This window comes from Pleurodeles waltl, chromosome 1_2 (assembly GCF_031143425.1).
Source record: "Pleurodeles waltl isolate 20211129_DDA chromosome 1_2, aPleWal1.hap1.20221129, whole genome shotgun sequence".
Classification (NCBI taxonomy): Eukaryota; Metazoa; Chordata; class Amphibia; order Caudata; family Salamandridae; genus Pleurodeles; species Pleurodeles waltl.
Window position 1 is genome coordinate 964,557,152 of NC_090437.1, and position 27,153 is coordinate 964,584,304.

The 27,153-nt window shown below is 42.1% G+C and overlaps 1 protein-coding gene across 2 annotated transcripts in view; it reads left to right on the top strand.

Annotated features, from left to right (window-relative positions):
- The window catches only part of NMU (neuromedin U), a 385,326-nt gene that overhangs the window by 306,442 nt on the left and 51,731 nt on the right, over window positions 1-27,153 (top strand). For both annotated transcript variants that reach the window (XM_069234551.1, XM_069234560.1), the window contains one exon: window positions 11,886-11,939. In XM_069234551.1, the coding sequence (XP_069090652.1) occupies window positions 11,886-11,939 (54 nt within the window). The remainder of the gene's footprint in view (window positions 1-11,885; window positions 11,940-27,153) is intronic.

A 27,153-nucleotide genomic window follows, 5' to 3' on the forward strand; every position in this document is an offset into this window, starting at 1 on the left:
TAGAATTCCCATAGAAAGCTGCTATTGATCCTTCTCTTGCCAATCTGAAGGGCCAGTTATGAAACCTTTTTCTAGATTATGGGCCTCATTACGAGCTTGGCAGTCTTCAGACTGCAGGGGCTGTGGTGGAGGTCTGACCACCATATTAAGACCGTGGCGGTTGCGCCATGGTCGGACCCCAACACCGCCAGTTTCCCTCCACTGGCAGGGCTGGCGGTGCTGGCGGTCCTAATCTGCCAGGGCATCACTGCATGCAGCGCCACCCGGGGATTACGACCCCCCTCTCTGCTAGCTTTTACATTGCGGTTGCACTGCCATGTAAAAGCTGGCTGAGACAGGGTCCATGTGCCAGCACCGCCAGTCCAGCCAGTGGAAGGAAACTGGCGGTGCTGTCGGTCCGACCGTGGCACAACTGCCATGGTCATAATGTGTCAGTCAGACCGCCGCCAAGGCAGTGGGACCACCGCTTTGGCAGTGGTCAGACCACCACCAAAACCCTGGTGGTCTGAAGACCACCAGGGCCGAAATGAGGCCCTAAGTCTTCCTCATCAGTAGCTAATTCTAATCAGGCATCTAGGACAGAATTGACTAGAAAAACCTATGCTCCTCATTGATCCTCCGTCTCACAGTTGTGTGGAACTAAGGATGTATCCCCTGTTCGGAGTTTCCGAGATAATAGTATGCACGTTCTGCTGGAAGGGTTTGATAAGGGATGGTCTACTGCTACTTTAAGACTCAAGTGGGTGTCCGTCAAAGCATTTAATTTTCCTAGACGGTCTAAAATTGAAGGTTGGCTCTTCAGGTGATTTGAAGGTTTTGATATTCTAAGACCTAAGGGTAGAAACATTTGTCCAAATTGTAAACATTCATTGTTTTTGTTTTATTTTATTGTTGAACCTTTGGAGGATCTCGAGATGAAGTTCCTTATTGTTGAGGTGTTTTTTAGTGGCTATATCTACTGCTGGACCTATTAGTAAGTTAAAAGCTATTTAGTGTTGTCCCCTCAATCTTTGAGCTTTTTAAGACTGTATACCTTTAAGACTTGGTCTACAATTAACTCCAAAAGTAAATTAGGCCTGTCTCAGATCACAAAAGATTGATCTTCTTCTTTTGGATTCTGACGATGATTATAATCTAGATGTGATGAGGGCAGCCATGGTTTATTTGTTTAGATCTGCCAACTTAAGAAAATGTGATTGTTTATTTGTAAATTTTGGGCCGGCAAATGAAGGTACTAAAGCTTTCATTTTGACTTTAGATTTTGATGGCTTATGTTATACCTACTCAAAAACAAGGAAGGAGAGGGGGAGTATACATGACCACACGTCCTCTCAAAGTAAAGACCGAAAATATAAAAAAGTATGGTGCCTATGCAGTGCTTTTTACATCAGTGTTATAGGTACAATTCACTGATATGTATGCAAGGCTGTGGACACACCTTTTTTTTTTTTACAGATTTCTGCTTTTGTTGTGTAGTGGTCCAAGTCAACTGAACCATTGCAGCTTAGTCTGAAACAATTCCCTTGCTCCCCTTGTGATAGTGTAGGATCTCTTTGATGACCAGGCCTCATGTCACTGAACCACCCACTGTACTAATACGCCCTATTCCTCTCTTTGTTATGCTATTTGAGATCCATGGTAAAACATTATATGGATGTTGATGCAATGTGGCAACTGACAAATATAGTTCATAGTGTGTGCTTCATTAGATGCCCAGGTATTCCGCCACATGGATTTTACCTGGTATTGACACTAGGTAACATCTCTGTAGTCTCTAACTCTTTCTTGCTCTTATACTGCGATGCCTCCCTATTGTAATTTGGTGGCATCCCTAGACTCCCAAAATATAGTTCATAGCTGACCTCAGTCCCAAGCTTCACCTTTGTTTTCTTGTGTGGATGCTTTCATGGTGAAGAGAAGTGGTATGTGTTCTTAGAGATCAAATGTCTGCAACTTTTGAGGATGTTGTTTGGCTTTGGTAGCTTACAGTTTACTTTGTTTATTGTATAGTCTGTCTTTTGGTCTCATACTGTTATTACTTACAGGTGACAAGAATATATGGTTGAGGAGATCTCTAGGCCACATTTTGTGTGGATGTTGCTGGGCTCTTAAAGCTTCTGGAGCTGTCTATAGTACCTTAGATGCTACTTGAGATCATTCATGCCTGACCTCAGTCCTTTGTGTAACAGCCTGCTGTACTTTCAGCTGGTATTAAATGTCACTCGAGTTATACAAGTGTTTGCAGTAAGCATGGTGCAGGATCCTAAACTGTTATTGTAAGCCAGACTGCCATATTGCTGCAGCATCCTATCTTACACGAAGATCCGATACTCTGATACCGAACCAAGGGTCAGATGTATTGAATGGTTTTTCCCATTCTGTGTCAATGGGAAAATGTGTTCGTACATATGGCCCCAAGTTCAAGAGAAGAGGAACTGAACCTAGCTGATGTTTGTTTTCCCTTCGAGGAAACATTCTCTCTGGGTTACTAACTATAGCTTTAGGCTTTAGGGTGTTAGGATGCTAGATGATATTTCCTTTATTGTACAAATGTTCAAATTATTTTTGTTGTTAGCAACATGTGTTAGTACTGTTTTAATAATGTGTGGTTATTTTACCTGTGTTAAGCAACAGAATTAGACTGTTGAAATAAAACATGTTTAAGCATAAAGGGCCATATGTACGAACACATTTTCCCATTGACACAGAATGGGGAAAACCCTTTGATACATCTGGCCCAAAGTGTCTTTCTTTTATTGCAGTGCTTGTATGTGATATTATACAGAACAGAGCTCGGTTTAAATTACCACTGCCTCCCTGACTCCTATGTAAGGGAAGGTCAGTAACCCATAGAAGTGTTGCATGGCACTATATTAACATGTTCTTTCACCTTTGAGCGATGGTGCACTGAAATAAGTTTAGGCATCCGTGGGTCTGAAAGCAAACCTTGTAGAAGCTAAGCCAGAGTCTTAGTTTGCACAAAAAAATAAGCAAAATGAATTATGTAAATGAAATGTGCTATGTGAGTTGGATATTATGTGAGTAACATGAGTAGTATGGGTAATAAAAGTGGTGTGACCTCTGAGTGATGTGAAGGTTGCGAATTTTAGAAGTGAAATAAAAAAATGTGAATGGTGTAAATGAGGTGCAATATGTAAGTGGCTTGAGTGATACAAGTGCTGCGAGTGATGTGAGCATTGCAAATGTTGTTTGTGCTGCAAATGTGAGTCAAATGATTGGTGTGAATGATATCTTTGAATTGTGATGTGTGTGTGGTGTATTATGTGAGTGACATAAGTGGTGAGACTGCAGTAAGAAAAGAAAGTGGTATGAATTTTGGGACTGAAATGAATGAAGTGAGTGATGTAAAGGAGACATGGCATGCAAGTGGTGTTTTATGTGAGTGGCAAGAGTGATACAAAAGGTATGGCCACTGAGTAATGTGAGTGGTATATGTGCTGTGAGTGAAATTAACAATGTGAATGATGAAAGTGAAGTGTGATATGAGTTGCATGAGTAATTTGAGTGCTGTGAATGGTGTAAGTGATGTTAATGAGGTACGTTCAGGGCTTCAAGTGGGTCGAGACCCTCTAGGTCTCCGATCCAGAAGTAATTTTGAAAAGGTATGGAAATGGGTCCCTATCGGGTCCTATATTCATGTCCTTAACCTTTTGTTAAAAACACTGATTCCTTCAGAAAAATTAATCTAAAAAACATTGAAGGTAATATATGTCATTAATTTAATTCCTGTTAATATTTCACATGCTATGCTTAATTTTGCACTCTATAAGAGTGTTCACTAAGTCCAACTTGTTGTGTTTTACTAAGCTTTTTTGTGCAGCATGTTACTCTTGTATAGCGCATACTTTGAATTGAGTCAGCATATTTTTAATGGGCCACAATTGAGTGCTCCGGAGTTGCCGCTGAAAGCAGTGCAAGTTTCTCAGTGCCAGTGGGACAAAAAGGTGTTCAGACTACATGATCACCCAATTCTTGGCTTCTCAGAAGAGCCCACACAGAAACCCATTGACACATCAAATAGCCCTTGCTGCTTTTAATTGTATGTCAGTTGTTGTGTTATATATCTGGAAGCAATAACAGAAAGCTCAGAGAGACGGACATTCTGAGCCGATGGCACGCCATAGGGATCACAGAAATATAGTTTATGTATTTCGGCTATACCTACATAAGCCACACCCCTTTTCACCACCCTTCCCTTCACTAATTTTATTCCACTTAAAGCCCAGGGTGCACTATATGTGAGTGGTGCATTAAGTGAGTTGCTGATGATTCAAGTGTCCACTGTGTGTGATGGATGTGGTGCAAAAGTTAGGAATGAAATGAGAAATGTGGGTGATATAAATCTGGAATGATATGCGAGTGGTGTATTAAGTGAGTAGCAAGAGTAATAAACGTTATGAAATACATGAGGTGCAAAGTGTGAGGAGAGTGAATAATGCTAATTATCTGAGTATAGAGTGTGCGAGTGGTGCAAATGTTGGGAGTGAAATCAGCAAACTGAGTAATGTAAATAAGATGTGATATGTGAATGGTGTGCTATGTCAGTGGCATGTGTGATGGGAGTGGTGTGAATGTTATAAGTGAAATGGACAACTTGAATGATGTAAATGAGGTGTGATATGTAAGAGGCTTGTGTGAAGTAAGAGTGTGAGTGAAGTGAGTGGTGCAATTGTTATGAGTGATGTGAATGATATGAGGTGTGATAGTGATGCCTGATTGGTGCATTGTGTGCATGGCATAAGTGATGCAGGTAGTGTGAGTAATGTGAGGGGTGTGGCTGCAATGAGGAAAACAATCTGAATAATTTAGTTGTGTGGTGTGAGTGGTGTATTGCCAAAGTATAAGCCTACGCAGTGTGAATGAAAAGGGACGCAGAAGTTTCTAAAAATGCAAAATATGGACTCTACTAACAATGGTTGCCTGCTTGGTATCGGTTTTGTGGTTTCTCATGAGCCGACTGATGCTGCTCCTTTATTGCACAACCACTTTCAACATTGCCAGACATTTTGAGTTTTCAGTTAGTTTGTTCTCCTGTGTCAACCAGCGGTAGTATTCAGCACACAGCATCAGCCACCCTTTTGGATGCTGATGCAGACCTGCTACTTCACACTGTGCCACCATGTGCCACTCATTATTGGCTATTTTCACCCGGTCACCTGGTAAGGAGCAGATATCACATGGTGGCAGGGAAGGTGAGCTGAAAACTCCTGCAATGAGTGGGTTTCTAGCTCGTGTGTGCAGCAGCCGAAGACAAATAAAGGGTGTAAAAGCACAGCAGGACATTGGCAACATACTCAACACTTTTTTTTTTCCTCTGGAGAAGAATGATGATTGTATGGGGGAGGTGAGTGGTTTTCACCCAGTTCGCAGCAAGAAGCTATGCCCTCTCTTCATACCATAAGGTAATGTAATGTAAGATACAGTTATAAAGCTCACTGTCACATGAAAAGCATCTTGGTGCTTGAGAAAAAATTGACTGACAAAAAAACAACAGATTGTGGGCCTTGCTGAGAGGAGAGGCAGGTTTTCACTGCTCCCCTGAAAGGATGTCATATATTAATGGTGACCAAATTCAAGGGCAGGGAATCTCAGACATTAGCCTCTATCACAGAGGAGTCACAGTACCCTCTTCCCACCCAAGAGCATCAAAACTTTGAAATGGCCACATGATCGGCTGCCAAGGACCACAACACACACGTGGGGTAGTAATGATGAAACTTATGTTGAACGTTTAGGGGTCCAAAGTAAAGACTCATGACCAGGAACAGTGCTTTGAAAGTGATCCTTTTCACCACTGATAACCAGTGAAGTGTGTTTGAAACAGAAAAAGCAGATGAGCTTTGAGGTACCTGGAAAGCCTACCATGCGGCACCATTTTCAATCCTTTGCAAATGTTTCATCAGTCTAACAGGGAATTGCAGTAGTCCAAGCAACTAATAGTCCTTTGAGCTATTAAAGACAAAATTTGTGCTGGAAGATGCAAAATAATTTTACCCAGAAATCACTCGAAACTGTGACTTCTTAGGTCTTGCTTGTGACAGTGCATGCACTCTTATTTGTGAGAGACGCTGTATACAAGTGACTGACAACTCACCCATTGCTTCACATTCATAGGCAACATTGTCACTCTTATCTTGGCCATCGCGTGCTAGCTTCACTCCCTCTATTTTCGGCTGTGGCATGGACTAAGTACTGATTGCTTCAGCTTGGTTGCTGTCTTTCCCTCTGATTGCACCGTGACTGAGGTTCTATTTTTATTTTGTCTTCTGCTCTATGAACCTTGTTGAATCTCTTGCCATTTGTAGCTATGTGTTACCGTGCGACACACACTTTAAAAAAGCCTTTTTTTCCTTTGCATTAGATGTTTATTATGACAACTGATGGTAATGGCTTTTATTGTGACAAAAGTTGTAATCTGTTTCCAAATGTATTTTCACAAAAACATGGATGTGGGCGCAATTGCTTTTTTCATGTGATAAGATTTTTTGACAAATGTCATATTTTTTTCTTTTCATGCTTGGGGAGATTCAATTATTTGCTCAGAATCACAAGGGTGTTGTGCCAAGACCTAACAGCATTGGCAAATCCAATAGGTCACAGCTTTGTGACTACTGGTTACTGGCTCTGTCATTGTCTTTTGTTCATGCTGTACAGCATGGGCATTGCTAACTTTAGTAAAGATTTCTAGTCATGCTGAAGAGCAGTGTATCTGCTGCGTGGTTTGGCTAAAAATATCCATTGACCAAGCCAATAGACCTGGCGTTGGCCTCTAGCCTCTTGGCAAGTCTTGTTTTGACTTGTCATGTTTTTTTGCAAAACTTTCTTGTTTGGGAAGCTACCAGGCCCTCAATAAATCTAAGGAAAAAATAATGGCTAAATGCAAAAGTGTTTTTCTGGTCTCAAAAACGAGTACAGAGTACCATGGTACATCTGACACTGAAGGGAACTAACTTGTGGGTGTGCTTCTTGTGAAAGGACAGCATGCCATAACACCTAGTGAAGTCAGTCAATGGTTGAAGTGGGCTAACATTGCCCCATGTTGCATGCTGAAGTGAGAGGAAGAAAAATGTGAATTGTAGAATCACATATTAATGGATAAAGCCAGGCTGAAAACCTCCCATAAGTAGACATTTTATACATACATTTAGTGAAATCAAAAGGTCTTCAGTACCACATACCTGAAAAAATATTGGTCTGGTGTTGGCTGTTGAAAGAATGCCAGAAAGACAGGAAGTACATAAGGAAGGAAGGAAGGAAAAAAGGATGAAAAGCAGTCAAAAAAAGAAATAAAGGCAGACAAAGAAGAAAGAAGTGCAAAAAAGGAAGGAAGGAAGGCAAAAAGGAAGAAAGGGAGGGACGCAAAAAGAGAAGGAAGGGAGAAAAATAAGAAAGGAGGAAAGAAAGCAGAAATAAGGAAGAAGGAAAGAAAAAGACTGCACCAAAGAAAGAAGGAAATAAATAAGGCAATAAGAAAGAAGGAAAAAGCGGAGCAAGAAAGAAAGCATGAAAGAAAAAGGGAGAGAAAGCATAAAACGAAAGAAGGAAAGAAAGGTGGCAGGAAATAAAGAAGACAAAAAGGGAAGAAGGAATTGAAAAAGCAAAGAAGGCAAAAAAATACAAGGACAAAGATTATTAAAGAATAAAATTAAAGAATTATGAGAGTTATTTTCAACTGGAACCCTGCAGTATTTCCTAGAAAAAAATCTTTATGACGAGCTCTCAAAAAATGTTCCTCAAATTTAGACGAGCCCATCTGAGTGGTATCACTTACCTGGATGACAGGAGTGACCACATGATGTTTGAGGTGTCTCCTCTAATATCAAAAAGATATCTCTGTAGGACATGATGGGAAGTTTCATGTAGAGACTGACTGATGTTCTGGCTATCACACTTGTTGTGGTGTAAAGTGATTAATAGGGAGCGTGTGCAAAGTCCATTGATAATTTCTCACATTCTCCTGGTGTGTGGGAACTGATGTTGTCTTTTGTCTTCATAAAAATAATAGTAAAATATATGGCATATCTGAAAGTGTTTTTTGTTTTTTTAAACTTTACTAGTAAAACAGCCATATCACTGAATATTTTTAATATGATTGTCACATTTTGGAGGTGGTCATTTTTCCTTTCTTTTTTTTTCTTTTTTTGACCTGTGTTTACAATAACAATGCTAAAAAGTTAACCACTGCACCAGCATGCTAATGGTCAATCTATTGGCCTGCTACTGCTTGTGTTTAATTGTTATGTCGTTTTTATATAGCTTGCAGCAAACTGTCAAAAACGTTGTATTCAAAAATGTGCTTTTCAGAATTGAAAAGTATGATATGTAATATATGAAAAGCGTTCATGATTCCATAAGTGAGCAGCATAATTTAGTGCTTTGATTTTAAATGAAAATCCCTCAAGGGGAAATGTGCAAACATTTGTCTTATATAGAAATCATTCACAAAGTTGTTCTTTATCTAGAAAATCTGTCACGGATTTATCCTTCCAGGACCAACACTGTACACCAAGGGAGCACTTTTGACATTAGATCTGTAGCAACAATTTGTTAAATTGCCATAATAACGTTGTGTTTTCACTTGTTAGTTTATGTATTGTCTCTCTTTTTTGCTTTGGCAATTGTAAATTTACTTTCTCACACATAGCACTCTTTTGTTCACTATCTGACCAACCTCCTACAGAACTTGGGCACCTCACAGATGTAGACCTTCATCAAGTGTCATTGTCGTAAAGCTCTTAAAGCAGGAGTTTGCCCTTGAAAGGCTAAGTGGCTGTTCTTTGGGGTCTATGTTGAGCAACCATTGAAAGGCATTTTCGCCACTAATATTAACATAAAAACTTTACTAGATTTGAGTCGCATCCATTTTTACTACATGACGAAATTTGGCTTTATAGAATCTGGATTGAGTTAACAGCTTTCTGTTTTTCTCAAACTTCGCTCAGTCTCAGGAGCGTGGCTCAGGGCGTGAATTGGTTGTTACTACCCCTCATAAATGTATTTTCTGAGAAATAGTTGGGTACGGGTGCTTTCAGTCGGATATGGAGAGATGTCTGTCGGAGTTCACCAGAAATCTTTACATGTACGCAGACAAAAATGCACACACACTCACTCTGTGTTTTGAAAGCCCTCACTAGTATTGGTTATTTTAGAAAATATTGCATTTTCTCTCAAAATGCTCCTACTAATCCGCAATCCTCCTACATTTCCACTGCCCCTTAAGACCCTCATACACCCTAATTGTCCTATATTGCATTTAAACTTTATATGTTATCATGATTGTCGGAAAATCTGAAGCTCACACCCCCCAATCTCACTGACCAAGCAACGACCCTCCCCAGTCTATTGACATTTCACCATTTTCTTTTGCTTTTCCTGTGACCTCCGGTATCACTTAGCCATTCTCTTAGACTCTTGTGCAAAAAGTAGTTGAATCTAAATGTATACAAAATGCTCCAATACATGTACCACATAAATGAGATTCTGAAAGCCAAATTCTGGGACACGTACAATGTTTATAGCCCTTTGCACAGCTGAGACTTGACTAGGTTTCCTATGTTTTACTTTGTGTTGTGTTGTGTGTGTGTGTGTGTGTGTGCAAAGGCTGTGTATAGTAGTGTGTGTGTGGTACGTACTAGCAGTCATATGCATACAGAAAGGCTTAGGTGTCTGGAAGGAATGGGCTCTCCATAAGGGAATGTGGACAGTGTGAAAACCGAGTGCACCAGAGAATTGCCCACCCATATGCATTTGGTTACCCATAAGGGGTTAGCTGTCTGCAAAGAGTTTGGGACAGAATGAAACCCATGCATAGTAGGGATTCTGCCACCAAGGGGGGCTTGAGTGTCTAGAGGAAGTGTGCTGTCCGTGAGAAGTTGTGCACAGGGCAAAGACTGTGAGCAGCAGGGATTCGCTAATTTGTGTGCACGTACTTGCCCAATGGGGGTTGGCTGTCTCCAAAGGGCTTGGAGCAGAGCAAAGGCTATGCGGAGTAAAGATTTGGCTTCCTAAGAGGCCTTGAGTGTCTGCCGGGAGTGGGCCCTCCATGGGGGATTACGCACAGGGTGAAGACCATGCGCAGTAAATACTTGCCCACCATGTGTGGTTGGTTACCCACAAGAGTTCAGCTACTTGCATAGAATTTGGTCCCGGGAAAAGGCTGTGTGTTCTATAGAATTCAAAACCTAAAAGAGCTTCACTGTCTAAAGAACGAGTGCTATCATTCAGGACTTCACCATAGCAGCAAAGCAAGTTCACAGCAGTAACTTGGCCTTCCATGTCAGGCTAGTTGCCCCTGAGAGGTCAACAACCTGCAAAGGGTTCGGTACAGGACAAAGATTGTTTGTAGCAGGGACTTGGCCACCTATTGGGATGTGAATGTCAGATTTGAGTGTGCTGTCAGTGAGTACTGTATCCAAGGTTAAAACGTATGCAGTAGGTACTTGTCCACCAGTGAGTGGTTTGTTCCCACAAGAGGTCAGCTATCCACTAAAGGTTCAGTACAGGGCGAAAGTTAAGTGTAGTAGGGTTGGCCATCTAATGGGGCTTGGGTGTCTAGAGGACATGAAATCTCCATGAAGAGTTGTGTACAAAGTGAAGGCTGTGTATAGTAGTGGGTTGGCTACCTACAGGACCTGTGAGTGTGAATTGAATGGGCTGTCCATGACAGGTGGGGCAAAAGGTAAAGACCTTGCACAGCAGTTTATAGCCCACAAGAGATTAGCTATCTGTGAAGGGTTTAGTACAGGGCAAAAGCTGTATGTTGTAGGGGCTTCGTCAGCTAATGGTGCTTGTGTGTCTGGAGGAAGTGGGATCTCTGTGAAGAGTTGTGCACAGGATGGAAAACAAGCATAGCAGGTACTAGCCCACCCACATATGTTTGACTGCCCACAAAAGGCTGACTATCCGCAAATGATTTGGAACAAGGTGAAGTCTATGCGTCGTAGGGCTTTGGTCTCCTGAATGGGCTTTGGTGTCTGGAGGAAGTGGGCTCTCAATGTGAAGTTGTGCATACAGCAACGACCGTGTGCAGCAGGGGCTTGCCCACTCGTATCTGCTTCATTGGTCAAGAGAGATAAGGTATTCGCAAAGTGTGTGGTAGAGAGTAGTTGCTGTGCATAGTATGGGCTTTGCCACCTAATGAGGATCGAGTGCCTGAAAGGAGCGGGTCTCTGGGCGGAGTGGTGAACATAGTGAAGACAGTGTGCAGCAACTACTAGGCCACAGGTGTGTGGTTTATAGCCCACAAGAGATTAACTATCCATGTAGGGTTCAGTAAATGGCAAAGGGTGTATGTAGCAGGGATATACCCTTCTTCACAGAATAGAATGAGACATTTTAGAAGCTGGAATGGATTTTCTGATGCATAATAGGGCTTTTATACATTGCAAAAAGCCTTTTGTGGTCACAGAGCCTACGATTATGTGAATTCCAGGGTTTGCAACCATAAAAAAGGCCTTGGGCATCAGGCCCCTTGCAATAACTTCATACCAGATTTGGCACTATATGTCAAAAGTATTTTGCACATACAGAGAGAAAAAAGCCTCTCTATTAGAATTTTAATGAAAACAAAACTTCAAGAACCATTAGCCCATCAACTCACCCCCACCTTCAATCTGTGCAAAACCTTTCAGCATCAATTATAGCATGAAGCATAAATTCTTAGGGAATGTTTTGTGCTGTATCATGTAACGAGACCAAGCTAACAAGCAAACTAGTCCAATAGAAATAGAGATTAAACCGCTACCAGGATTTACTTTGTATACATATGCACGGTCACACGCACATGTACATTGTAAATTGCTACATTTTCTTTATTGTTTATGTTATTAGTGTTCTGACCTTGATTGTTTTGTTTTATGTTTTAGGAGGAACTTCAAGGACCTGGTGGAATTCAAAGTAGAGGATACTTTTTGTTCAGGGTACTGTAAAAATGTATTTTTATTTTTTGAGTCATTGCAACAACTATTTCACTTGATTTGTGTATGTTTGATTGACCTACTTGATTTTATTATCCATAAGATATGTAACATCAGTGTAAACATAAGGTTAGTTTGGAGTCATCCAGGATAGATAGGAAACGTTAAGTTTGATGTTCACTTAGTTATAGGCCATGCTAAGGTCACAAAGAAAACTCACACTCTTAAAGAAAGAGGAGGTCACTTACCAAAATCAAAGAGAGGGAAGAAGGACAAGTTGGAAAAAGTGTCACAAGGAAGGACATGGGGAAGTGGTGGGTGCAGGGTACAGAAAGTAGAAAAGGGCCTGCACACTGCTGCTCCGCTTGTTGTAGCAGTCGGATGAGATGGTGATAGCCTGAAAGGTTCCACAAATACAAGTCTATATAATGATGCTTCCCAGGGACCTAAGGTGCTGGTATTACTTCCCCAGGATACTTCTAATGCAAACAGCTATTCTTTGTGTGTCTCAAAATGTACTCCTTTCTGTGAGGGAGAAGAGGCTAATAGAACTTTGGGAGGAGCATAGTTTCTGGGCTATCTTTTTGTAGGGCTCACAGTACTCATTTGGGTGCCCTGGGGTTTTTTCCTCACATAGGGTCAGGGTTTGTTTGCATATACCTTAGTGATGGAAGCCCACCTATCTTCAGGCTTAAGCTGGCAAGCTCCATCAATTTATTCACATTTTGCCCTTTGGTAATTGCTCCTTGTGTCTCATTTGCCCTTAGCTTGTTTCTTAGGATCTTCTCTAATGCAGACTGCCAGCCTCCTATCTGCACCGCCCTCTGTCGTATAGGCTAGATGAAAGGTATATCGGTCTGGCCCGGCATGGGAGATATTCTGATTCCTTTTTTATGGGAAACCTGGGAACTGAAGTTTGAAGTGCTTGAGATCCTACTTCACACAGCCCTACGTTATTTTGCCTCTTCCTGGCAATCTGTTCTCAAATTGTGTCACTGGCCCCTCCAGTGATTGCCAGGTTGCACAAAAAAAGTAACATTTTGTGGCCAGCCCTGTGGTGTCCATCTTTACTTTGCTTAGTAATTCTCAAAGAGCGCCCCATAGTGACACCTCATGATCAGTGATTCTCCCTGTTCCCTCCTTATTTTCTCTGTGTCTATGTGTATTATGGTGTCTCTAGTTCACACCACACTCCTTTGAGCAGTTTTGCTAATATTTTCCATCAAAGGTCTTTTGAGCATCTAGACTAAGCCTGACCTGTGCATAACAATTTGTTTTACAAAGTTGTATCTAAATCTTTGCTCAATGTAACCCACCTGTAATGCATTTACGAAAGATTTAGGGCCTGATTTAGAGTTTGGTAGATAGGGTCCTCAATCACAAAGGTGATAGGGTACCCTTTCCGCCAAACTGAAGGTCCACCTGCATCATTTAGAGTCAGGAAGCACTTTAGTATGTCAGCGATGGAGACTATTCCATCTCTGAGGCTGACATACTTTTCTGACCAGATGGAGTAAAGTAAGTCAGAGGTTTGGCCATTTCTCCAGCCGTCCTATTTAGAATGGGCAGAACATTGGACAGTTTTTACTTACACACCCATCCATTTGAAACATAGCAGTGAGTGAAAGTAAGAACATTTTAATGAGTCTACCAGGGGAGAAAATGTCAATGGTGAGGGAGTCATTTTGTTTCTCTTTTGAAAAAGAAAATCCCAATTTGGGATTTTTATTTTTTAATAAAAAAAGATACTGAAAGTGTTCTGCATGGTTCCATCATGTTGACAGAGACGCCCAGCACAATTTCAATGCATGGCCAGGAACCACTGTGATGGCTGTTCCTGCCAATGGAATAAACATCTATGTGGGCTGTGGACATATCTAAATTCGAAGTGTGGTTACTCCGTCAGGGCAAACACTTTACTTCTTCTAGACATTGTTGAGGCAATATGATATGCATTTGCTTTTGGAGATGCAATTAAATGGATGATACTGTTTCTTCTGAAGGGAAACTTTTCCTTGAAATGTATCTAGAGTGGTTCCAAAGTATGTCAGTGTTTGGGCTGGCGTCACAAATTGATTTTTAAAAAATGTACTTGCAGGCCCAAGCAACATGGTAGGAAATTGTGCTGTGCTATAAAGATCTATTTTCAATCATACTAGATTGTCTGCTTTGATCAGCCAGCCATCCACTATAGTAATATATAAAGATCTTTTGGAAACCAAAGTGGGCTGCTATGACTGCCAAACATTTGGAGAATGTCCAAGGTGCACACATCAGACTGATGTGAAGAACTGTTTACTAGTAATGTGACTTCCCACTACGAATCAATGAAACCTCTGTTTCCTTTTGAAGATCTAAACTGGGTCTGAAGACTGCCCTGGGTCACTTCATCTTTGTAAGAAAACACATTGAACAGATAGGTACCTTTTCCCCTTTGATGATGGAGGAATGGTTCGTTGCTCTGTTCTTCAGAATTTAAAATGTTTTACTGCACATCAACTAACCTGTTTTTTGCTGTTGACATTGGTGGGATAGGAGGTCATTCTGTGAAATGAAGACGTTATTCCTCTGGAACAACAGCCTCATCTGTTGATAATGTTAGCATGTCTGACTTTATTTGGGAAATTAACATTACTTCGTAAAGGGAAGCGTTAGAGGTTTGATCGACTTTTTGCTTAGAGTAGTTCCCACCATAAGAGTCACAAATTTTCACTCACCATTAATAGCCCCTCCTTTATGTAAAGGTTAGAATGTTTATTTCCCTATATTAAAAATGCTAATATCACATAACTTAGGCCCTCATTATAACATTGGTGGCAAAAACTGCCTACTGTTGTGGCGACGGCTGCCAAAATACCGCTGCCACAGCTACCACCCGTCTGCCAAATTATGACAGTAGATGGAATTCCGCCAGAAGGATAACGGAATTCCAGCTGCGGCCATGCCTGCGGATGGCGGTACGGTGGTGCTGCTGTCAGCAGCAGTGCAACGCCAGAAGAGCATCGCAGACAGTATCATGACACATGATACAGCCTGGCAGTGTTCTGCTGGCGGATGCTGCTGCTGGCAGCAGCGCCCCGTCCGTCTCCTGCCGGAGGACACCCTGAAATCAGGTAAGTCAGGTGCTCCAACAGGGAAGGTGGGTGGGGGTGTTGTGTGTGTGGGTGTATGTTTGTGTGTACGTGGATACAAGTGTGCATGTATGGATGTGTGAGTGCATGTATGTTGTGTTGTGTGAATTTGTGTGTGCATGTATGTATGTAAGTGTGTGTGTGAATGTGTGTGTGCATGGATGTATGTGTGCGTGGATGGATGTGGGTATGAGTGTGTATATGCATGTGTTCGATGGTGCGTGAAGGTGCGTGTATGTTGGGGAGGTCTGGAGTGGAATGGGGGGTAGGGAAAATACCGGGGGAGGGGGCGGGGAAGACTCCTATCAGTGACAGGGAAGGAATTCTCTGTCACTGATAGTGCCTACTGCCATGGTCTTTGTGGCTACCTTAAGTAGGGAAGCCACGAAAATCATGGCAGTAGGCGGGGTCATAATCCCGCAGGCGGGCTAGTGACGCCGCCTGGCTGTCTGGAGACTGAAGTCTCCAGCCCGGCGGCTGTTACCGCTGTGGCGGACGGAGTGGTACATTGGCGGTTTGGCTTGACCCAAACCACCAATGTCGTAATATGGGGAAATGTACCGCCAGCCTGTTGATACATGATACGGCCTGGCGGTGTTCTGCTGGCGGACGCTGCTGCTGGCAGCAGCACCCTGTCCCGTCTCCTGCCGGAGGACAGCCTGAAATCAGGTAAGTCGGGTGCTCCAACAGGGAAGGGAGGTAGGGGGTGTTGTGTGTGTGTGTGTGTGTGTTTGTGTGTGTGTGTGTGGGTGTGTGGGTGTTTTTGTGTGTGAGTGGATACGAGTGTGCATGTATGGATGTGTGAGTGCATGTATGTTGTGTTTTGTGAATTCGTGTGTGCATGTATATAAGTGTGTGTGGATGTGTGTGTGAATGGATGCATGCGTGCGTGGATGGATGTGGGTATGAGTGTGTATATGCATGTGTTCGATGGTGCGTGAAGGTGCGTGTATGTTGGGGGGTCTGGAGTGGAATGGGAGGTAGGGGAAATACCGGAGGAGAGGGCGGAGAAGACCCCTATCAATGAAAGGGAAGGAATTCACTGTCACTGATAGTGCCTATCACCATGGTTTTTGTGGCTTCCTTAAGTAAGGAAGCCATGTAAACCATGGCAGTAGGCGGTGTCATAATCCCGCGGGCGGGCTGGTGACGGCCGCCTGGCTGGCTGGAGACTGAAGTCTCCAGCCTGGCGGCTGTTACTGCCGTGGCGGACGGAGTGGTACATTGGCGGTTTGGCTTGACCCAAACCGCCAATGTTGTAATATGGGGAAATGTACCGCCAGCCAGTTGGCAGTACATTTCTCCATTTTACCGCCGTCCGCCAGGGTTGTAATGAGGGCCGTAGTAGTATAAGCATACAGAAACAGTACTGGCTGCCCAAGTATCCTAAAGAATCGCAATTTAATCAAGGCTTGGACCACTACACATTCTAAGGTTATAGTACAAATCAATAGCAAGAATAACTGCGCAAGAGAAATGGCATATATTTAGAATTCAGCAAGAAAAGTACATCAACTGCTATTACATATAGCAAGCATCATCAGTGAGTATCCTATCTAACCTTCAAATTAGAATAGCATGTTTGGGCTTCATGCAAAATAATTTTTGTCAACATGAATATGGAAAAACACCTAACTATGGCTCTATCAAAATTAGCGGTTGGTAGCTAGGGACAAAAGCAAATAGACATAACAATCAGTAACATTGTCTTATACCTTGCCTCAGTATGGTTCAGCAAGCTGTGACATTCTTCGTCAATCGGACATCTGTTCGGTCAGCAAGCATCGTAATTCAGCATTAAGGTTCAGGAAAGCAAAGTTTCTTTGTGCAGTTTGAAAAGAATAATAGTTACAACGCTCAGGACGGATCAGCAGAATATAGCTGAGTGGCCTCTCGGGACCATTAGGAAGAAATTAACTAATGGCCTCTCTCCTCCCGATGCAATCTGGCTAAGTTAGGTTCCCTAAAACTACTTCCCATGTTGCTATTGGTCAAAGAATCATACGTTTACGTTTAGTCCAATGAAAGTAGAACCTCAAATCTAAGAATGTACTAAATCTTTGTTCCTTTGTTGATGATTGGCTCCTCTTCTCTAGTTCCATCATTGGGCTCATCAGGTAACAAATTTGCATCAACTTATGGTTTCAGTCAGAGTATCCATTGTCCACTCCTGGGGTCGTTGTCTTTACACACACTAAGTTATATAATGTATCCCTGGTACAACATAGTCTAGCAAGCAGTTCTCATGGGAAAGGATTTCTGCAACTAACGTTCGGTCAGTGCAACGGAAAATTAAAATTTAATTTTCTAATCAGCCATTTTATGATCCGTTTAAGCAATGCAGATTAACATGAGGCCATGCAACTAGGCCCAAGACCGCGCTAAGTTAAGGCCTATTATTAATAAAGCAAACACATAAGGCATAACCATTAATATGACATACTACTACATTAATCCAAACATGAGCTCAACATTTTACATTAATAAGCTGTTAATAAGTACACTTCGTGATTTGTAGTGGTCACTCAAGTAGGCACATTTTTAAGGGGGTGTATTATTTTCTATGTTAACTCATTTTCTATTAAATTTTAACATTTAGATTACACGAATATTCATTAGTAAAATGTCAGCGTTAACAATGGTAAAACCTTTTTACCCTTCTAGCTCTGGAGTGATAAATCAAACACACAATCACTACTTCAGGAGCATAGTACAGAGATGATGATGATGGTGATGGTGGCTATTCACAGGTGCTTGTAGACTAATGTTGACTGTGAGGTTTGAACATAGGACCAGGCCTTCGGTAGAGCATTGTGTTCAGCCCTCCTTTGAGCTTAACCCACTGACTTGACTTAGATACAGTGCAGCAAAGAATGCCTGTTACTTCATAAAAAATATAACTCTCATTTAGAGGTATACGGAGCAGATGAACCGCCATAAATTAGTAGTGGTCCCATCCTGCAAAATCACAGTTCCCTAGCCCCATTTAGAGGCTGGTGAACTCTGGGATTTTCCACTGGCAGCCTAAATTAGCACTGCCAGTGTAAATCCAGATGCTGACCAGGAGACTTAGACTTGAAGCCAGGGCTCTGATGATACGGGTACCTTTGCTGGTGACACTAATAACACCAACAAGGGGATTGAACTCTCTGAATTTAATAGTAACGGTTGCTATTATTCCTAACATTTTAAATCCCCTCAGAATTGGTATAGGGATTAAGTGTTCCGGCTCTCAGCAAGCAGCAGAGAATTATTTTAATGTTTTGGACTATCAATTAACATCCTACTATACAGGGCACCAAAGTGAACATACTCTGGGGCTCATTTACAAGCACTAGCGCCACCGGAGCATCACTTTCAGCGATGCACCAGTGGCATTGTGCCCTTTTCCATATTTAACAGGTGTGCCTAAGTCACTTTGCGTGGCTTAACACCGCCTTGTAAATATGGCCCCTGACATAGTTTTCTGCTGCATTTGGGCGTGCAATGGGTGTTGCTGTGGATGTTTCTACACAACACCCATTGCTTTTCACACTGCCCCAAATTTATGAGAAATCGAAAATCTGAGGTAGCACCAAAAACGAATGCCACCCCACGGGTAGTGTTAGAGTGGTGCAGCGAGGAGAAATACAGTTATTTCTCCTTGTTTCTGCTTTTTCTGTGTGTGCTTCATTCTATTGCACACATAGAAAGACCAAAACAACATTAATGATTGTTTATGTGCAGGAAGGTGTTCCTTCCTGCACATAAACAATCATTAGAAAATGACGATTTACTACTTCTATGTGTGCTGCATTATGCCGGACACATAGAAATAACAAATCAGCATTATTGATTGTTTATGTGCAAAACGTGCCGCCGATGGTACAAGGGTGCCTGCTTTGGCACTAGGCAGCTAATTTTAGTGCCGATGCAGGGAAGAACACAGGGTTGCCCCTTATTCTTGTAAATACGGTGCATCCCCGTTTCTGGAATTGACGCAGCTCAGCGCAGCAAAATTGCTTGCGGCACCAAACTGGGCCATTTCATTGTAAATGAAGCCCTCTGTTTTTCTCCCTTCTAAGTATTATCTACTTAGGCCTCATGGGCCAGAGCTGAGAGTGTGGCGTGATGAGGGGAGGAAGTTCAAGGATTGTGAGAACACCCAATAGTAGACATGGGACAAAATATTACACACTTTTGAAACTGTGTCAGGGGTCTAAGAGGAATAGATACGATAAGGCCCAGGAAGAGGAAACCAGATAATACTTATGGAAATGTGAATGCGGAAATGCTTACCTTCATGATTGGGAATCAATCTGTTCACGCACTGAAGATCGTTATGTCACTGGAAGTGGATGCACCACCCCTTATACGCAATGGGTAAAGGACAGAGTTGTAGATGAACGCCACTAGTCATGAATGTTGAATGTTTTATGCAATTGACACATATTAAGAACGTTTTTACATACATGTCAAAATCAATAACACTTATATACTGAGGCAAAGGCGAGCATTAGTAGAAGCAAAGAGATGATGACATGACACATAAGAGGACACAAATGCATGTAATGAAAGCTCAATAAAGCAATAAAAAAAAAAGCAGACCTTGTGAGAATGGAGTCATATTTTCAAGGTGATTTATTAATGTTAGACCTAGAATCAAGTAATTCAATCTGACGTTTGAAGGCGTCAGCTTGGCCCGCAGCCATTCAGGGGTAATTGCTGCCATATTTGTAAAGTAGCACCACTCAATAATGGGACATCTGAGTTGTATCCTACTTATGTTATTTCAAGGTGTGGAGCATCATTTGAGTGCCCAGCGGTCTAAATATGGCAGTAAACCAACTCCATGAAAAATAAAAAACAGAACTCAAGGGCCCCAGACGGATTCCTTCAAAACACCTGTTTTAAATTAGTGCTTAAGATTTAGTTCATTTAATTTAACTATGCGTTAGATCAGTCAGCCCTCCCATTAGGGTAAGGGTGCAAACCCTGAACTATAGATTACTTATCAACAGTAATTTAATTAAAATGATAGCCAGTCACGTTTGTGTACTTGAGTCTGATTTATCAGATAAGTGGTAAGGGGAGGCATACCCTGAAACTTAGCCTAGCTGGTATATCCAGTTGAAAATTGTTTTTTTCGTTGGAGGTAGTCTGCATATCTCTATTTTCTTCTTCGACCCTCAGTGTTTGGTTTGTTTTTCTCTGATCTGATCATTAACTGTATACAATTGTATCCTGCTTTGTAAAGCATGCACTTACTTTAATGCATGTACTTATTACTTTACTTTATTTGCATCCAGTTGCATTTTTGTAAATGTATTATTGGAGTTATTTATTTCAAATATTATTGCATTTACTTAATATTAGCACACATGTCACTTCAGTAGACTGTATAAGGCTCAATACCATTTAGACACTTGAAATATAAAGTTAATTAATTGACACTACCTTGTCAGATTGGTTTCATATGCCTTGTCATATGTGTTCTGTTAAAATGTACTATGACTTTTTGTTATTCCATATGAACCCACCTTTGGGCAGTCACTGCTTGAAGAACATCTCTACATAGTCCATTGCACATGGGCTTCGACATCATGGGCTTAGCACTGACTTACGGCTTGCCCAGATCCTGTGTCCAGCAGCGCCCATGTGCATATAACCCTTTGCACTTAGCCTTCAGCTGCTCTATTAGGGATTGAGTGTAGAGCCTAGACTTCTGGGTTTTATGTAACCCACAATGCTCCTCCTTCAAAGTTGATAAGTGAGGATTCAATTTAGGGCCAGGCCTTAGGCATGTCCCTGGCATGGCCCTTGTTTAGCCATAAAACATTAACCACAGCTCTCAGGCATTTAGAAAACTATTTGATAGCAGGGCCTGTCCTTCAGTTAGGTCTAAAGCAGCAAACAAATGTCTTTAACTTCATAAAGGTTATAACCCTCATTCACAGTTTTGCGGAACAGGTGAGCCTCCATAAACTGGTGGTCCCCACAACCAACAAAATCACAGTTCTCTTGCTCCAAGTAGAGATTGCGCAGCTGTAGGGTTTCCTATGATGGGAAGCTTCAACTGGTGACCTGTTTGTCACTGGATTGCTAAGTCATACTGACCAGCACCTCCCCCATATATGGGACCTGAGTGTCACTAGATATCACTCACTGTCATGCCAGTCCCAGGCAGGGAATTCAATTAATGACCCAATGCATAAGGAAGAAATTCCTTGAGCATCAGGGCATTGGTTGGCACAACATTGTCAAATCCTGCATGAAAAGTCTGTTTGAGCCACATTGAACACTGGTGCATGTGAAGAAGAGAAAACAGGGTGCCAGGACCATGCTTGTGAATCCTTTGTCTGGGTGTTGTACGACTATGCCTTAGTTCTACCAGACTTCTGTTGCTGATTCTGGATTTCAGTGTTAAATATGGGAGGACGCTAGTGATTACCATGGTACACTCCTCTACACACCCAAAACGCTCATAGCCCATGTTTACCTAAGCTTTATAGGAATATTTATAAGAAAGTGGCGCATCAGAGACTTTACCATACGGCGCACCATCGTGGTCGCTAGCACAATAGTGTCAACATTTTTCATGCTATGGTGGCGCTTTGCTACACTAACATCAAAAATGCTGACGGGAGCGCAGCAAGACACATTGAACATAATGGCTGCTGCATTTTAACGCCCGCTCTGAGCAGGCATTAAAAATGATGGAAAAAGTGGTGCAGTGAAATGTTGTAAATTTCACTGTGCCATTTATTCAGGCCTCCCAGCACTGGAACGCCCCTGCATACATAAGGCCTGTTGCAGGCATAATGTGGCGCAAGGAGTTACAAAGTGGCGCAATGCACACATTGCCCCACTTTGTAAATATAGCACATCGGAAATGCCTACCTAACACCACATTAGCGTAAATATTTTTGCTAATGTGGCGAAAGGAGTCACATGGGGATTGTAAATAAGCACCTCGGACTGGTATTATTTTGAAGTACGACAACATGAACTACTGAAAAAGTGGACAGGATTTTTACCACATTGGTAAGGGAGTGTCTAGGAGTCACCTCCACCCAGTAGCTAGTTTCAGGCATAAATGTAGCAAACCAAGGCACCACTTAGAACATTTTCTGGACCTGCAGAAGAACAGAAGAGAACGTAACGCACTATCCGTGACCTGGGAGGGGTCCTCAAGTGCTCACTTTTATCCTCAACAAAGAAGTGGACTCCAAGCCTCGGTTGGCTGAACTCCTGTGTGGCTACTAGAACACAAGCAGTTTAAATAGTTATTTTTCCTAAAGTGCCTAGCAGACTAGCAAAAACTGTCCCTGGACTCGGCTTTGCGGTTGGCCTCTACCTGGTAGTCTGAAGGTTTCTACGTACCCAGGCCTCCGGAACTGGGTGACTTAGAAATAAGTGTCCAGATGTACAAAAGCCTTTTGCATTTCTTAATGGGCCGAAACACAATTACAGCCCATTAACAAATGCAAAACAGCCTTTTTCTATGTGCAAAGGCTTTTAAGGAATCGCAAAATGTGATGTCTACCCTATAGAAATTGCATTTTTCTATTCCCTAAATAGTAAATCGCAAATAGAATTTCCCATTTGCGATTACTTGGCACATGTATAAAGCATTTCCTAAATGCAAAATGAGCATTTATGAAATGCAATTACTTGTACTCTAAGTCGATGGTAACCATGTGCAATTTGAAAAAAGCTCCCGCAAATAATTTTTAAAAAGTGCAATAGAGCACACTTCCACACAATATTTGTACTGTACATTTTTGGGAGCATGGAGGTGAATCTGGCTGCTGTGGAGGTCCTTACCATGTAAGAAATGCATGTGCAAGCAATGAGGGCTGAAGCTGATCAAGCAGTCCAAGAAGGAGGATTACCACTTTACCCTCAGATCCTGGGAGGAGGTTCGCCAGCTACAGCCCACCTCAGAGGACAATGAGGATGACATTGAAGAGGGAAATGAGAATGACGCTGAGGATGCCACAGTGGAGTGTTTATTCCAAGGAGGAGCATACCTACATTGTCCAGGACAGGGAGAAGTATGTCATCTCTCAGTTCGTCCCCATCAGAACTTGAGGACCAGCAGTTGGAGGGAGCCTTGAAATGCAGCTGGCTACCCTTGCCCTTGAGGAGAAAATGTTGGTTTGGCTGCAGAGGTGAGAAAGGCTGCCACAACCCTTGCACTGGAGGAGTGAAAAGGTGACCTTGGCCTTAGAAGAGCAGAATCCTGTGCTGGTCCATGGGAGGAGCCAGCGCAAGATATCAAACAGCATTAGAGTCCAGTGACATTGGTGGCTGGGATGCAGAAGTGCATAGAAGAGATAAACATATGGTCCAAAGACCTCATCCATAGCTATGTGGTTGGGCATGACATTGAAAAGTGGTTTTCAGCTGACGAGGAGGCCTTCAGTATGCATAGATTCCGAGAACAGGACTGAGGGCTTAGCCTGTGTAAGCACATGCGCATTGTTGGGAGGTATTCACTATTGGCCCTAGATGCAGCTGACCAGGTTAAGTATGTCCCCCATAATGGAGGCGCTCACACAAATTTGGTCTAACCCCAGAATAGTATTGCCTGAAGTGCTAGGATAGTCAGAAGTAGTTAAACCAGTCTTGAGAGGATTTTGTGGACCTGTCAAGTAAAACGCTGTTTGGTTGGACAAAGGCAGTAAAGTAAATCATTATGATGAGCTGTATAATTTGATTCTGAAGGAGTACATTCTGAGTAACTTCTTTACAGAGCTACACCAGCACCTGATATATTTCACGTTCATGGTGCCCAAAGAGCTTAGGGAAGAAACTGCCGTCTGGCGCATCACCAGAGTGTTCAGGAAGGTACCTTGGAGTGACCCCAAGAAGGGTGGTCCAAGGTCCCTTCTGCAGAGTTGGGGGAGAAATCAGGGTAATACAGAAAAGTTCTCCAAAGGGCACCATGAGAGTTTTGAAGCAGAGGTTTCCCAGATTACTTCTGATCAGAACAAAAGGAGTTTTTACCCAGTGTTATGACTGTCTACAGACCGGGCATGAGAGAGGGACTCTATATGTACCTAGAAACTGCCCACAGGTGGGCACTGTGCAGGGCTGACTAGTGCAGCCCTAGGGGTAAAGTACTCCCAGGAGGAGAGGGTAGAGCATGCTCTAGCACCCCTTTGCTGGGAGGTGACCAAGAAAGTAAACCGGTGATCCGTGGCAGTGGTAGAAATCACTTTTTAGGGAATCACAGTGAGTAGGGTCTCTGTCACTGCTTAAGCCAGAGCATGGTGGTACCAAGACTGGTTTCCCCAGAACCGCATCTGCCAGGACAGGTCTGTAGGCTAAGGCAGGTCCATGATCAAGACTCCTTCTGCTCTATCGCCATGGAGAATTGGAGGGGGTACTTGCCCAGAGGAAGGTCATTGTCTGTCACTAAATGCATACTAACTGTATCCTTGGCAATGAGCTCCCACTGGTGAAAAGAGCCGTGAGGGCAAGCCAACCAGAATGCAGGTTTTTGAGGGTACCGTCCCTAAATGGAGGGCACAGAAGCCCAGTCGAAAGGTTAGGGGTAGGACGTGGATACCATCCACCCTCAGAGGACCAGCAGGAAAGGGGTTACCTGTTCTGAGAGGACAGCACCACAAGAGTGACCTGGGCGAGGCCTCTTCTGACCTGGACATGCTTATTGTGCTGTTTCAGAGACAAAGTACAGAAAAGCTGAGGTAGGCAGACCCCCTTTATAACACCAACAGAGTGTGTCACCCTTGAGGAGGACTGGGCCTCCACCCTAGAAGCTGTAGATTGCCAAGCACATGTTCAGTCTTGGGTGCAGACATTGAGCTGAGGACCCATTCGCAAGGTTTGGTCAAAGTAGGAGTGGAAGGAGTGTGACTGCTGCCTGAAGCTATAGTCCGCAAACTCTGAAAAACCTAAGAAGCCCAAGGGACCTCAGGAGCAAGTAGACAACCCTTGCCAGTGCAAAGTTTGGAAATGAGGCCTGCATCAGGCACAGGGCCGAAGCATCTACCTCTCAGTCAATAGATAGTGGTCTGGCTCCTTAGACTGACAGCTGTCAGTGGCCTCTGTTGCTTTTGGACAGAGGTTTCCCTGAGGTGAGGACAGAAGTCTGACCTAAGTATTTCACCTTTTTCTGGACCTTACTATTGCTGGCTTTAGAACTCTGTGTACTATACCGATGCTAACCGGGAGGAAACATCTTGTGCTTTCAACATGGTTAAACTTCCTTATTCGTGAGTACCACATTTAACTTTGCCTGCAAGTCCCTAGCATATGGGGCATAATATCAACCCAGCACCAGGAAGTTAAATGCCACTAGTGGAATGCAGTACATATTGTGCCATACACTACAGTGGCAGTGCAAACATGCCTACAGGCTTTCACTTTGTAGCCGGACTGCTACAGCGTGACACCTGCAGTGCAACCTGCCAAGTAAAGACTCCCCTTTTCAATATGAGCAAGTCACCCCATGCACGCCTTGTAGCCTACAAGGAAAGGTGCATGGGCATTTAAAAGTGGAACATGTATAAAATCAATATTACACTGTTGCTACGGTGACTAAGCCATAAAAGCTATTTTTGCTGTGGTAGGACTAGCCTATATGTGTATTTAATGTTAATAATTAGCATGTGTAACCCACAAAAAGTATCCCTAGAAGAGAACAAAAAAACATAATATTTATAAGAAGGTTAACCAACATGAACTCTACAGTCCTTGTAAAATCTTTATTTATTTCTCTAAATTTTGGAGCTTGTTCATATTGTTGTGCTAATATGCAGTTCAAATTAAGATACTCACAGATTTCTGTTTTGAATTGTTTCACTAGTGTGTTGTTTCGCTGTAGGACGCTGTAGGACTTTATTACGCCTCCAATTTTAAAGTTGCTGTACATTGTGCGTTCACTACCTGCAATTAAACTGGAACACAATCTGAAATGTGAATAGTGCCAGGTATCACAATGATCATTTCTGAAAATATCTTCTTGCTCCCTAGGTAGTAATCTAACCTTGAACTACTGTCATTAGACATAGAAAAGGCTGTAAAGTCTTGTTCTATTGGATTCTCTAGTTTCCAAACATTCGCCAAAACAGAGATATTGTTTTTTTACATACTTTCTAGTGTGATGTACTTGGTCTATTTAGGAACCTGTTTTATCCAGCTAGATAGTACAATATTAAAATGTCATGTAACCAATTGCAATTTGGGGAGTACACATTTGTTAACATAATAGTATTATCATCCATGCATATTTTTGTAACTAACGCCTTCTATATTCTTTATCAAATGTTTAATCTTCAGATTCAAGAATGCATTTCTTAAAAAGAATCATCATGCCTCTAGCGTCTGATGAATAACAGTTTATTAGTTCCGACCACACTCTTAACCCTGTGTTCTCCCACATCAGTTAAATCTGTTTCTTGCAACAAACCTACATCCTCTTCAAGTGTTTTAATGTGATCTAATATTTTCCTTCTTTCAATTGGGTTACTCAGATAATTGACATTCCACTTGACTGACATGACTGAGGATTATTAGGGTTGAAATATCTTGTGTATTTTCCATTTCTTCGGATATTAAAGACGTAATTAATGATAACAATGTACTGTAAATATATATTAGAAAGAGTAAATAAATGAATATAAACAATGGGGGTACATTTTAATATGGAGCACACATCCATAAAATATAAATGGTAAAATGATTTGAAAAATTACTTGATGAGTCAAATTAATTAACAATTAATTAATTAATTTAAAACATCATAAATATTTCAATGCCACCACAACCTGTAGATCATTGACTGTGCACTAAAATGTGGTTTAGCCCTCAACTCACACACGTATCTATATAAGTATTATAAAACAGATGATATTTAAAATACAGTGCATCAAATACATTTTATGTACAGTATAATAAATAGCATTTTATTTGAAACATAGTTCAAATAACATTAAAATTGGCAGCTGAAGTAAAAAATCACCCCTTCAATTAGTTATCCAACTTAAAAGCCACCTTGGAACACCAACAAGCCCAACTTAAACTCTGCCTTGAAATCTAAAATGTCCAATTGAAAAGCCCCCTCCTTAGGCCTTCAG